This window comes from Erpetoichthys calabaricus, chromosome 2 (genome assembly GCF_900747795.2).
Source record: "Erpetoichthys calabaricus chromosome 2, fErpCal1.3, whole genome shotgun sequence".
Taxonomy (NCBI): domain Eukaryota; kingdom Metazoa; phylum Chordata; class Cladistia; order Polypteriformes; family Polypteridae; genus Erpetoichthys; species Erpetoichthys calabaricus.
Genome location: NC_041395.2, coordinates 6199619 through 6213006, shown reverse-complemented (window position 1 = coordinate 6213006; position 13388 = coordinate 6199619). Strand labels below are relative to the sequence as shown.

At 41.2% G+C, this 13388-nt stretch overlaps 1 protein-coding gene across 1 annotated transcript in view; it reads left to right on the top strand.

Moving 5' to 3' along the window:
* Positions 1-11752, top strand: part of LOC127526860 (Fc receptor-like protein 3) — a 115561-nt gene extending 103809 nt beyond the window's left edge. The window contains exons 10-11 of the mRNA XM_051924017.1: positions 7294-7569; positions 11610-11752. Coding sequence (XP_051779977.1) covers positions 7294-7569; positions 11610-11752 — 419 coding nt within the window. The remainder of the gene's footprint in view (positions 1-7293; positions 7570-11609) is intronic.
* Positions 11753-13388: the final 1636 nt, after the last annotated feature.

Sequence of the window (13388 nt, the reverse complement as noted above, 5' to 3'; positions counted from 1 at the left end):
CCCTACAAATTGGAGGACCACCATTGCAAAGACTATTCACTAATTACATGTACATGTCTGGGGTGACTTTCCCAAACAGTACTATGTAGAAAGAAACAGAAGGGGACCATCAGGTGGTGTACAATACAGATTTGACAGAAAGGTTATATTGGAATCAATGGAGATTAGAGCTATGCTAGGTCAATGAAGTATTTTGAAGACATTTTGCCAATGAGTGGAAGCTGGCCATTCCATATGTCACTCATCTTGTCACCTAATAGGTGAGTGACACAGGTACATTTTGATTTGCATACAGTTCTGTGATGCAGAATGTAAAATTCGTTTAGTATCTTCTTTTTCCCTCTTTTATATGTGCTTGATCAACCTTCTCCTTACGGCTCAGACCTTCTCACCTACTCACCAGACAAGCTGTTTTCCTTCAGATCTTCTTCTAGTTTTTCCATACACCTCCTCTTTGGCTTCCCATCCTTTCATTTCTCCTGGATGTCCATTCTCATCACCACGTATTCCTTGTCTCTCCTCATCACAGGTCCATACCACTTCATCCTGCTTTCCTGTACAGATAGTCCTCCAGTTACGATCTTTCAAGTTGTGAACTTTCATACATATGAACAAAGTGGTCCTCAAGTCCAAAATTAGCACTTAAGGATAATTTGATTTGTCCTCCAAGTGGTGGCAGCAGGCACAGGAAGATCTTATTTTTGTAATTATAAACTTCATTATAAATTATAAACTTCATTTCATATACAATACTTGTAAGTTGTTCAAAGCTCATTAGAATCCACTAAAAAACATTGTTTATACGTACGTCCAGATCCAGAGCGCTCAGAAACTAAAACATTTATCCTCACTTACCAGTATGTGCTGGACTTACGAACAGCCTCTTGGAACAGAACCTGTTTATAAGTAGGGGGGGCTGACTGTACTTTCTTAGATATCTCTTCTACTTTGGTCGTACCTCTGATGATCTCATTTCTCATTCTGTCCTTTTATGTAACTCCACACATCTATCCTGCACTCCCTTTACTGCCCATGTCTCAGCTCCATACATCATATCTGATCTTACACACCTGACCTTTAACCTTCTCCTTAATTCTTCGATCGCACAATACTTCTGACACCTTCTTCCAATTGTTTCATTCACATTGCACTCTATAGGTTTTCTCTGCATCTAATTCTCCATCTTGGACTACCAGTGATGCTAGATATTTAAACTTCACTCTATTCAGTAGCTCCCACTGCAGGCTAATACCTAAATCCTGATCATCATTATACTTCTGTGGCCCCAAAGTGGCAATCCAGCTCCCCAAACTCGACACAGACAGATGCGGGTACAACTCCAGCACGACACACAAGTGATTTTATTTGTGGGAAACTCTTTTCAAGCATTTCCCACATCACAGTACCAACACAGTGTAGCAGTGCTACAACTTAAAGGTTTCCATTTCCCAGCTGCCCCAAGAGTATTGCCCTGATTGGACGTTTGAGAAGAACGTAGGGGCTGCTCGGGACAAGAGGGACCAGCAGAAATCTTAAAAGGGAGCTGGCTAAACAGTGAAGAAGCCCAGTTGTTTTGTGTTTGCGTTCACCTGTCTGTCTTGTCTGCCATTCCACCTGTGGAGTATCGTTTCTATCGTGGATTGTTAAACCTGTAAAGATGGACTGTGTGGAGTGTCTCGTGCCTGCCTGCCATGTGAGTAGTGTTGGTCATTGTGATTCATCGGAGGGAGTGCTCCCCAAATCTCATCACCCTTCACTGCATCAGAAATACAAGTAGGACGGTTTATTACATTACATACAGAAAGCTGTGCCATCCATTCCACTTAATACAATACTGCTGTATTTGGATTGTGTTAAGGACTTTATCGCAAGTGTTTATTGTTAGATGTTTATTGTTGTGTTAGTATTTTATATCGTCGTGAGGAAAAGGGAGGGTTATCAGTTTACCTGTTGCTTATGTTTTTGTTTCATTTAAAATACAGTATTATTATTTTATCAACTGTGAATTTGTGACTCTGTGTGTGAGTGGTGCGAGCCGGGACGAGGCTGGGTGCGTTCTTGGGGTCCCCACCAAAAAACAAAACAAGCCACCATCTCTATGATGGTGGCACAGTGGTAGTGCTGCGGTTCCTACCTGTGTGGATAGCGCTTTGAGTACTGAGAAAAGCGCTATATAAATGTAATGAATTATTATTATTATGATGGTGTGAATCTGAGCCGCACTGGACTGCTACAACAGTACTAAGCACAGTACAATAAAGTAAGCACAGAGCAGCCCACTGTCACACTTTGTCTTCTTCCTTTCTTCCTCTGTCTGCCTACACTCCTCCTCCAGCAAGTGTTGTTGTTACCTCTTCCTCCCAACTCTGGCTCCTGGAATGAATGCAGAGAGAGGGCTTCTTTTATGCTGCATCCTGGAGTACTTCTGGTGGTCCGTCAGCGTGGTCCGGAAGCACTTCCGGGTGAGGCAGAAGCCCGATGAAGTTGGGCCGCCAATCCCTGCAGCACCCAGGCAACCCAACAGGGCTGTAACCAAACTCCTGTTCCTATGAAGCCCTGTGGGAACCCTAAGTACTCTGTCAACTCATGGTGGCTGCCATCTAGCACTCCATGGGATGTAATGCCCTGTGCATGTTTTCTCCCCAGTCCTTCCATTACAGAGGCGTACCAGCTGGATAAGGGCCCTGGCCATCCGGCACACCTCAGATATTCTGTTTGCTTCCTATTTATCTTCAACCCTCTGTCTTCCAAAGCCCTTCTCCATTCTTCCAATTTCCGTTCTGCTTCCCCTTTTCTTTTGCTACACAAGACAATATGATCAGCATAAAGTCTGCATGCAGTTTTTTTATTTGTGAAATATGAAACTCATTAACTGGATGCTTTATAGTTTTTTTTTTTGTAGAGAAAAGCCAACCAAAATGACCCCTTTTATTGGCTAACTAAAAAGATTACAATATGCAAGCTTTTGAGGCAACTCAGGCCCCTTCTTCAGGCGAGATGTTTACATCTTCAGGCCTGATTACATCTTGCCTGAAGAAGGGGCCTGAGTCGCCTCGAAAGCTTGCATATTGTAATCTTTTTAGTTAGCCAATAAAAGGGGTCATTTTGGTTGGCTTTTCTCTACATTCATAATGGCTAACATGGTACAACACCCTAGTTTTTTTTTTTTGTATGTTAAAACAAAAATTATTGCTCCCCAAAGCTTTGTTTTCACGTCTATGTTTACTCCTATTCTTGTTTGGAGTATGTAATCCACACCACATCTGTAAAATCAATTTTATTTATGTCTCACATTCACATCACTGTGGAGGAGTGCTATATGTTTTTCAGAAATGTGACATGCTTCATATTTTGGGCACAAAGACATAACAGAAAAACTGACTACACAGAAAGTCCACACACTATTACCTGGTTGAGGATATGCACAATTAATGTGCCAGTGAACTTCATGTCTCTTTCCTGTTTTCACGGCATCAATAGGATTGTGACTGCAGAGATCATCATCATAATCGGCAAAGTGTGCATCATACCAACTGCTACCTGAACTACCACAACATGCAGCTGCTGGCTGAACAAAATGTCTTTTTATTTAAATACTCAGTGACATACAGGCACGTGCAGAATTGCTGCATTAAAGTGCTTCCAAACAGGAGAAAATCATCATTTTCTTGTGTCGATGGCATGAATTTCGCTGGAAGTGAAACACCATTCTACTGCCAAGCAAAGCACTTCAAGTTCAGTTTCAGACTAATTATTTCACTCACCATTACAAACCGGCAATATTTCCAAATATCTCATCCAGATTCTTTTCCCTTCTCCATTTTTTATTTATTTATATATATATATATATATATATATATATATATATATATATATATATATATATATATATATATATTCCTTTCTTTTGTTTATTTTTGCCCTATTAAAAAGCCCTAAGCAATTCTCCTTTGGCCATGCTCTCCTTCTCAAGGGTGGGGTTTGATTTGTGTTCAATTCTTTTTTGTATAAATTGATCTATTTGTATGGAATGATTACAATAAAATTAATAAATAAAATTAAAAAAAAAGGAAAGTTTTCAAGGTTACCACTTCAACCACACAATGCTTTATGCAAATTAGTGCATTATGACTTTACTCTTAAATGCCCTCAAAAATTTCGCTATTTTATTGAATGAACTCTGCTGGATCAACTTGAGGTAACTCTTTAAGGATTCTGAAGATATGAATGAGGTCCCAGTGTGGCCTTCTGCATTCAGAAATAAAGAAATGTAATCCCCTTATTCTTTCTCAGAAAAATGTATTTTATTCTAATTGGAAATTGATGTAATCATCACAGCTTTTGGTGCATACGTGATACTGTTTTTGTTTCTGTGGTAACTAAACATTCAATCACAGCTGTAGATGAGGCCTTACACTACAAAGAGATTGATTATAATTGTCACAGATTAAAGTTATATGTATGTTATACTTTGGCGTTTTATACAGGGCTTTGGCTATTTAAGTCCGAGAAAGCTCAGGAGTTTGGAATCATTCATTTGTTGGAGTTTCAGTCAGTAATTCTGAATGTTTTTTGTTTTTTTTTTAATCTTATTTATTTAAAAAGCTTCTGTAAAAAATCTAATTTCTCCCTGGGGACAAATAAAAGTAAGTAAGTAAGTAAGTCAGTCAGTCAGTCAGTCAGTCAGTCCGTCCGTCCGTCCGTCCGTCCGTCCGTCCGTCCGTCCGTCTGTCTGTCTGTCTGTCTGTCTGTCTGTCTATCTATCTATCTATCTATCTATCTATCTATCTATCTATCTATCTATCTATCTATCTAGCTATTTTGTTTCCGTTGTTGGATTTTCTGGATCTTGCTTTGCTTTCAGGATTCTAATTTTGGGATAATGTATTGGGTCTTGTTTGCTGTGAATTGCATTTTAGGCAGCACCTGTGTGACTCTTTTGGTTTATTTGAGCCTTTTTTTGTATTTGGTATTTTTGTTAATAAATATTTTCTTTATAAAGATTCTTCATTTGGCCTTTAATTACAAGCCAAAGGTTTACAGTCATCCCTCCTCTTGTGGGGCTTTTGTTATATTATTGGTAATATGCATAGTTGTTATAGTAACTTCTCACTGTTGGACCCACTTCAGTGTAAGCCAGCAGGTAGTATTTTGGACCTAGCTGGGTTAGAGTAACCAGACAGATAAGTGAATATTCTTGCCTGTTTGAGTAGCTGTTTCTGGAGACCTCACACCTATTTTGTCTTGTAGAGAAGCAGGGTGATACAGTTATTGTACAAGATGCTGATGCTAGCATACAGCAGTATATCATAACAGCAGTAGCACAACAGTATCAAAGGAAGTGGTAGGCATGAAACATGAGAGAGCACTGGTTTGATCAGAAATATGAGAGGATAAATTAAGTATGCAAGATAAAGGACTATGTAAATAAGAAGGAGGCAGTGGGAGAATACAGGGAGAGTACTAGCTGATATATTCTTCAGGAATAAGAAAACATTAAACTTCAGGCACAGAAACAGAAAGTGGAGGATACAGTGGAACATAAAGAAGAGGGGTAGAGAGGTGAGGGAATTTTAACAAAAAGCTAAATAGGAAAGCAAAGGATTCCAGACGAAAATAGTGTTTTGCAAAGGAAAATCTGATTAGAGACCAGGAAGGCCTGCTCAGACAATGGGAGAACATTCTGATGATGCATTGAGATAGATAGAGATGAAGGAGAAAAAAAATGATGAAGTGCAGAATAAAATCAGAGAGGAACAAAAAGTACTGATGGTAATACCAACAAGAGAAGAGGTAAGGGAAGTCTGAAGAATAATAAGGTACCTAGTCTAGATGGAATAGCATAACAACCTGTGAAATATGGTGGGAATATTTCATATAATTGAAGAAATTTAGGTATGCCAAAGGAGTGGGCTTTGGAGATTTCGGGCCTCGTCCGTAAGAAGAATGGATGTGTGGAAATTACAGCACAGTCAAAGTGTTGCAAATGTACTGGAGAAGAGGTTAAGATCACTGGGAGAGCACCTGAGTGGCTTTAGGCACAAGAGATCAATGAGAGATCAGATTTTTATATTCTGTTGCATTCTGGAAAGGCTCTCTGAGTTTGAAGTGGACCTGAGTCAATTACTGTATGCATCGACTGATGACATTGTGAACAGATACATTGTTTCACAAGAATTTAGTATCTTAGCAAAATACAGCTAATATATTGTAAGTTATTCTAAAAATTCCAAAAAGTTTGAGCCAAGTATAAGTGAAAATGTCAGGTAAGTCTGACATAAAAAATGGACTGCAAGAAGGGGATATGCTCTCAAAATCTAAGACCTGGAGAAAGTCATGAGGCAAGTAATCAAAGGAGAACAGTTTTCTATAGAAAGTACCGGCACTTGGCTGGTGAGGAAGACATAGCAGGAACAACAAGGAGTAAAAGATGAAGAGGAGTCCTGACTGAAGTGTTTAAAATGATGAAGGGAATTTGTCCAGTGGATCAAGACGGTGACTTTAAAATGAGTTCATCAAAACACGGTGACACAGTTAGAAACTTGTGAAGGGGAAATTTCACACAAACATTTTACACAAAGAACGATAGACACTTGGAATAAGCGACCTAGTAGTGTGGTGGACAGTAAGACGTTGGGGACTTTCAAAACTCGACTTGATGTTTTTTTTGGAAGAAATAAGTGGAGTGGACTGGCGAGCTTTGTTGGGCTGAATGGCCTGTTCTTGCATAGAATGTTCTAATGTTCTAAAAGAGACCCTGAAGAAACATTCATGCATTGGGACCAGAATATGGAACTGAAAGTGAATTCAGAGAAAACTGAAACTGAGGTTATGTCTGGGACGCACAGAGGAGGTCATGAACACAGAATGGTGTTAGAAGAAAAGGCATTTTGAAAAACTAGGAAGTTTAAGCACTTGAGTACACTGATTATACATAAAACTTCAATTTAAAGTACAGGTAGAAGGTGGACAACCAATTCCATTCTGTGCTCCATTATACTTGAAAATCAAAGTCCATTTCCAATGCGAACACAAGTGCCCTACAACACTCTGACTGACTGATGGGTCATTCTCAGCTGCCCACTTTATGTAAGCTGACAACCCATCCAGCTCTGCTTCTTGATCTGTGCCCACCATTGCTGGAACTGGCTTCAGCCCCTTCTGACTTCTAGGCTATCAAGCCAATTGATAAAATATAAAGAATGCCAGTCGGCTCTAAACAGTTCAGATGGACACGTGTGGTTTACTGGTGTCTATGATCACACTAACATGTCATCTGTTTTCATTTTTCAGATTTCTTCTCCAGTGTGATGCTTACCATCATATCAGGGCCGTCAGTAAAGGAAGGAGAGGCGGTTAAATTGACCTGTGGGGTGAAGAATAACAGCTTGCAGAAATTACCGGTTCACTACAGCTTTCTGAAAGATGGTGTGGTTTTATATGAAGGAGAAAATATCACATACACCATAATGAAGATGAACGAGAGCCATGTTGGCAACTACACGTGTGTCGCAGCCTCAGAGCATGACATCCAGAAGGAGAGTGCAGTTAAAAGGATTCACATTGCAAGTAATGATAAAGATTATCAAGATGGCACAGTGATCACATGTGTCAATGTGTACATCCAGTCCTTGTAATAGTGACCAGACATAGAGGCTCTTTGGTCAATAAGCAGTTCCTTGGTTTTGCTGATGTTGAGTTGTAGACTTTTCTCAAAATTCTCTCCCTTCCTCTGTCTCATCCCCTTTTTCAATTAATCCCATAAGTGCAGAATCATCTGAGAATGTCTTCAGGTGACGTGACCTGCGGTTATATTTCTAGTCTCAGGTGTACAAAGTGAAGACAAAACAGGCAGGCTTGTTCCCTGTGGTGCTCCAGTGTCGCTCACACAGTCCTGGAGTCTCAGAAACTGCAGTCTGCTTGACAGATGGTTCACTGTCAGGACACCACAGGCTCACCCACCCGTATATCTCTGGGTTTACTCCTTAATAGAGATGTCTGGGTGGTATTGAAGGCCCTGGAGAAATCAAAAAACATCATCCTTACATTGCTGCCAGCTTTGTCCGGATGAGAATAAGCCTTGTGGAGCAGATGGATAATTGCCTCCTCCACTCCAATTTTTGTCTGATAGACAAATTGCAGTGGGTCCTGGTGGTCTACCACAAGAGGACTCATAGAGTTTAGAACCAGTGTCTCAAAGGTCTTCATGATGGGAGACTTAAGTGCCACTGGTCTGTAGCCTTGAGGTGAAGAGACTCCCACCTTAACATGCAGGTTGTTTTCCACAGCAGTGACACTTTCTGAAGCCTTAGGGACAAACTGAACAGGTGACAGAGGACACAACATAGGTGGTCAGCACAGGCCTTAAAACTTGAGGGTTAGCCTTAGGATCAGGTTTAGAGTCCTGCAGCTTTTCATGAGTGTAGCTTCCTCAGTTGTCTCCTTACCTGGTCTTCAGTTTCGGACAGGCTGTACATATATGGCCGATGAATGGGATAAACTGACCAAATCCAGGTGAGCAGAGATTTACCAAGAAGACTCTAACCTGGAATTGCTGCTTCTGCACAGTACTGAATGAAAGGTCTTGTATGAATGAGATGATTTCTCAAAACATGTTTTCACTTTGTCATTACGGACAATTGAGTGTAGATTGATAGGCGAAACTGGTAACATTCTCCATTTAAAATTAAATCTTCAACACAATAAAGAGTGCAGAAAGTGAAGGAGTCTGAATACTTTCTGAATCCACCGTATACTAAATCCCTTTCTACCTGGGTTAATGGAGTGGATGTCATTGGTTGCAATAGTTTTCCAATTCTTTTTGCCAAGCGAAACCATAAATTTCACTGGTAAATTCAAATTTCCTAGAATCGCTGGCTCATTACTAATAACAGACCAAAACAGGTCAGTTCTGAGGTCTGCACAGATACCACTGGATTTGAATAACAACTCCAGACTCTTCATGTTACAAGCTACCTTTTCACACATTCAAAACTTTCCATTTTACATTTTACTTAGAAAGCCAGGCTGATGAAATCAGGTAACATAAGAAATAAAGTGAAAAAATATGCACAACTAAGGACAAGAGCATGGTAGAATAAAACAGTGTGCACAAACAGTGCAAATAAACTGTATATTTTACAGAATTTATGTATTCTTATGTACATCCCAGCACAAACCAGTGTGTTGGTGCCGGTCTCAAGATGAGATAAATGGGGAGGGTTACGTCAGGAAGGGCATCTGGTGTCAAATTTTGCCAAATCAATATGCGGACAACAATACAAATTTCCATACCAGATCGGTTGAGCCCCGGGTTAACAACGACTGCCACCAGTACTGTTAGCCAACAGGGTGGTGGCGGAAATTGGGCTACTGTTGGCCGAAGAAGAAGAAGAGGGGGGAGACGTGTCCGGAGGCAGGAGGAGAGGAGGAAGATAAATAGAGTGGAAGTGAGGGTAGGAACTTTGAATGTTAGTAGTATGACTGGTAAGGGGAGAGAGTTAGCAGATATGATGGAGAGAAGAAAGGTTGACATATTGTGTGTGAAGAGACTAAATGGAAGGGGAGTAAGGCCAGGTGGATCTGAGGTGGATTCAAATTGTTCTATCATGTTGTGGATGGGAGGAGAAATGGAGTAGGAGTTATTCTGAAGGAACAGCACGTCAAGAGTGTTTGGGACGTGAAAAGAGTGTCAGACAGAGTGATGATTATGAAGTTGGAAGTTGGAGGTGTGATGATGAATGTTGTTAGTGCATATGCACCGCAATTTCGGTGTGCAACGGGTGAGAAAGAAGATTTCTGGAGTGAGTTGGATGAAGTGATGAACAGAGAGTGCTGATTGGAGCGGATTTCAATGGACATGTTGGTGAAGGGAACAGAGGAGACGAGGAGGTGATGGGTAGGTATGGTGTCAAGGAGAGGAATGAAGAAAATCAGAGGATAGTGGATTTTGCCAAAAGGATGGACATGGCTGTGGTGAATACGTATTTTAAGAAGAGGGAGACGCACAGGGTTACGTACAAGAGTGGAGGAAGATGCCCACAGGTAGATGACATCCTATGCAGAACAGTCAATCTGAAAGAGATTAAAGACTGCAAAGTGGTGGCAGGGGAAAGTGTAGTTAAGCAGCATAGGATGGTGGTCTGTAGGATGATGTTGGAGATCAAGAAGAGGAAGAGGGTGAGGGCAGAGCAAAGGATCATATGGTGGAAGTTATAAAAGGAAGACTGCAAGGTTGAGTTCAGGGAGGAGGTGAGACAGGCACTGGGTGGCAGTGAAGAGTCACCAGACAGCTGGGAAACTACAGCAGATGAAGTAAGGGTGACAGCAAGAAGGGGGCTTGGCGTGACATCTGGACAGAGGAAGGAGGAAAAGGAAACCTGGTGGTGGAATGAGGAAATACAGGAGAGTATACAGAGGAAGAGGATGGTGAAGAAGAAGTGGGATAGTCAGAGAGATGCAGAAGTAGACAAGAGTACAAGGAGATAAGGCGCAAGGTGAAGAGAGGGGTGACGAAGGCTAAAGAAAAGGCGTATGATGAGTTGTAGGAGAGGTTGGACACTAAGGAGGGAGAAAAGGACCAGTGGGCTACAGAGAGGGGGCCGAGCTGGGAAAGATGTGCAGCAGGAGGTTAGGATGATAAAGGATAAAGATGGAAACATACTCACAAGTGAGTTTGAAACTTTGTACTTTGAGAGGCTGATGAATGACGAGAATGAGAGAGAAGATTGGATGATGTGGAGATAGTGAATCAGGAAGTGCAATGGATTAGCAAGGAGGAAGTAAGGACAGCGATGAAGAGGATGAAGAATGGAAAGGCCGTTGGTCCAGATGACATACCTATGGAAGCATGGAGGTGTTTAGGAGAGATGTCAATGAAGTTTTTAACCAGACTGTTTAATGGAATCTTGAATAGTGTTGGGATACCTGAGGAGTGGAGAAGAAGTGTCCTGGTGCCCCTCAAAAACAGAAAACAAGGGTCTCTAAAGTAGTCCATATTTTAGTAGGGCTCCGGTCTTCAGTCTGTTCTGTTCCCTGCTGGGAGTGCCTCAGCTTTATAGCAGAGGGATAGGAAGGGGAAAAGTTAGCTACTCTCAATGGACAGCTTCTCAGGGCTGTGGGACAAAAAAGAGATGATACTGTCAGTAACAGCGCCCCTCGTGTCCCGGAGTGGTAGCCTGAAAGGTGAGCCCCAGACGTGCATGCATGAAAACATATATAGATAGATAGAGATATTGCACTGTTATGGACTGGCACTCTCTCCGAGTATTGTTCCTGCATTGTACCCAATGCTTACTGGGACAGGCTCTAACTGCCCCACAACCCTGCCCTAGATAAGCAGGTTTGGAAGATGAATGGATGGATGGATGGATGGCCATTTATTGCTTCAGATGTCTACTTGTTGTGTGCTTGTGTGTTCATTGTTGGTATTGTATTATGTTTTTATTATTATGAAATGTTCTAAGGAGATATGCAAGTCACAATTTCATTGTACTGAGTACATCGGACAATATCATTGACGTGACATTTAACCTTGTTAAAGGGTGTCATGTGAGAAAACTGAAATGGAACGTGTAGCCGCTCTTATTAAGTCATCTTTCATTTTCCAGGTGATTTCAGCCTCGTCATACGGTTTGCTGTTGGAGGCGTTTTGCTGCTTGGCCTCATCGGAGTGACGACGTTGATCCATATCATGACGGACATGAAGTCTGGTAAATCCGCAGCTTCTCATTCATCTAAAGAACACACATGAAGCAGAAACATTTTCATTCTGTTTCAAGTTGTATGGAATGATGTATAAAAGATGGCCTGCTTCTGGTTCTTCCATGCTTTTTAATGATTTTTGCATTAAACATATTCCACAGTCCTGTAGATGTTATCTTGGCTGGACTTCAATTGCCTTTTTATGACTGTTTAGTTCATTTTTGATTCCTTTTGATTTGTATCTGTGTATCTTCCTTTATGTTCAATGTATTTTGTGGGTGGTCTTCCAAGAGGTGGGCCACCTGCCCATCAATATCAAGGGACTGCCCTAAGCCCTAGAAAGGTGGGGACAACCCACAGTCCCTTGTGATTTACCGGATTTTTATGTGACTTTACCTCTTTGATTCCAGATTGGGACTTTTCTTGTTTTTGGGGTAATTGACTTCTATACATTTTGTGCTCTTCAGAACTGATTGTTGCCACAGAGTATTTTTGAGAATATAAATCTTTGTTGCCCTTTTTGTTTATAGCCAGGGTTTGGTGATAACTCCCCTCCTAGTGGGACGTTTTCAGTCTTCATTTGGGACTTTTGTGCCTGGGAATACAGCAGGGAGGATAGCACCCCAATATCTCTTGCATGCTTTTATTCACTGCCACAATCGGATTAATGAGACTTCCATGTCAAAGGAAAGTTTTCCAGTAGTCTGGTTACCACAGTCATCTCGCTTTATCCATGTTTTGTGATGTGACGTTAAACACGGCTGTCAATGATTGTTTGAATTTAAGTGATAAATTACAATGTCCCACAGGATTATTGTCAGTTTAAGGATTGTGGGGATTTTGAGAACTCTTTGCCAGACAATAGTCAAAAGGAACAAACAATAAGACAGAAGTCAGAAAGAAGGTGGAATATCAAGAGACTGAAACGAAAAAGGGGAACCTGTGAGACATAAACCGAAAAACAGAAGGAAAGCGAAGAAACCTAAAGAGTGGATCACCACCTAGCTGTCTGATTTTGCACTGAATTTGGCTGTAACGAATGAACAAAGGTTGTTTTTATCCATTAAAGAATATCACACTGCGCTGGTGCTGCCAAATTTAACCTGGACATAATTGACTTGATCTCAAGATTGACCCGCAGTCATTAGAACATTAGAACACTCTGGACGAGAACAGGCCATTCAGCCCACCAAAGCTCGCCAGTCCTCTCCACTTATTTCTTCCAAAAAAACATCAAATCGAGTTTTGAAAGTCCCTAAAGTCTTACAGCCCACCACACTACTTGGTTGCTTATTCCAAGTGTCTATCGTTCTTTGTTTGTGTGAAATTTCCTCTTCACAAGTTTCCAACTGTGTCCCTGTGTTCTCGATGAACTCATTTGAAAGTCAGCGTCTCAATCCAATGGACTAATTAACCTTCATCATTTTAAACACTTCGAACAGGTCTCCTCTTCATCTTCTTTTCCTTAAACTCTGCAGGCTCAGCTCTTTTAATCTTCACTCATGACTCATCCCCTGTAGCCCTGAATCAGCCTAGTTGCTCATCTTTGGACCTTCTCTAGTGCTGCTATGTCCTTTTTGTAGCCTGCAGACCAAAACTGCACACAGGACTCCAGATGAGGCCTCACCAGTGTGTTATAAAGCTGGACCAGAACCTCCTGTGACTTGTACTCCTCACATCAAGGC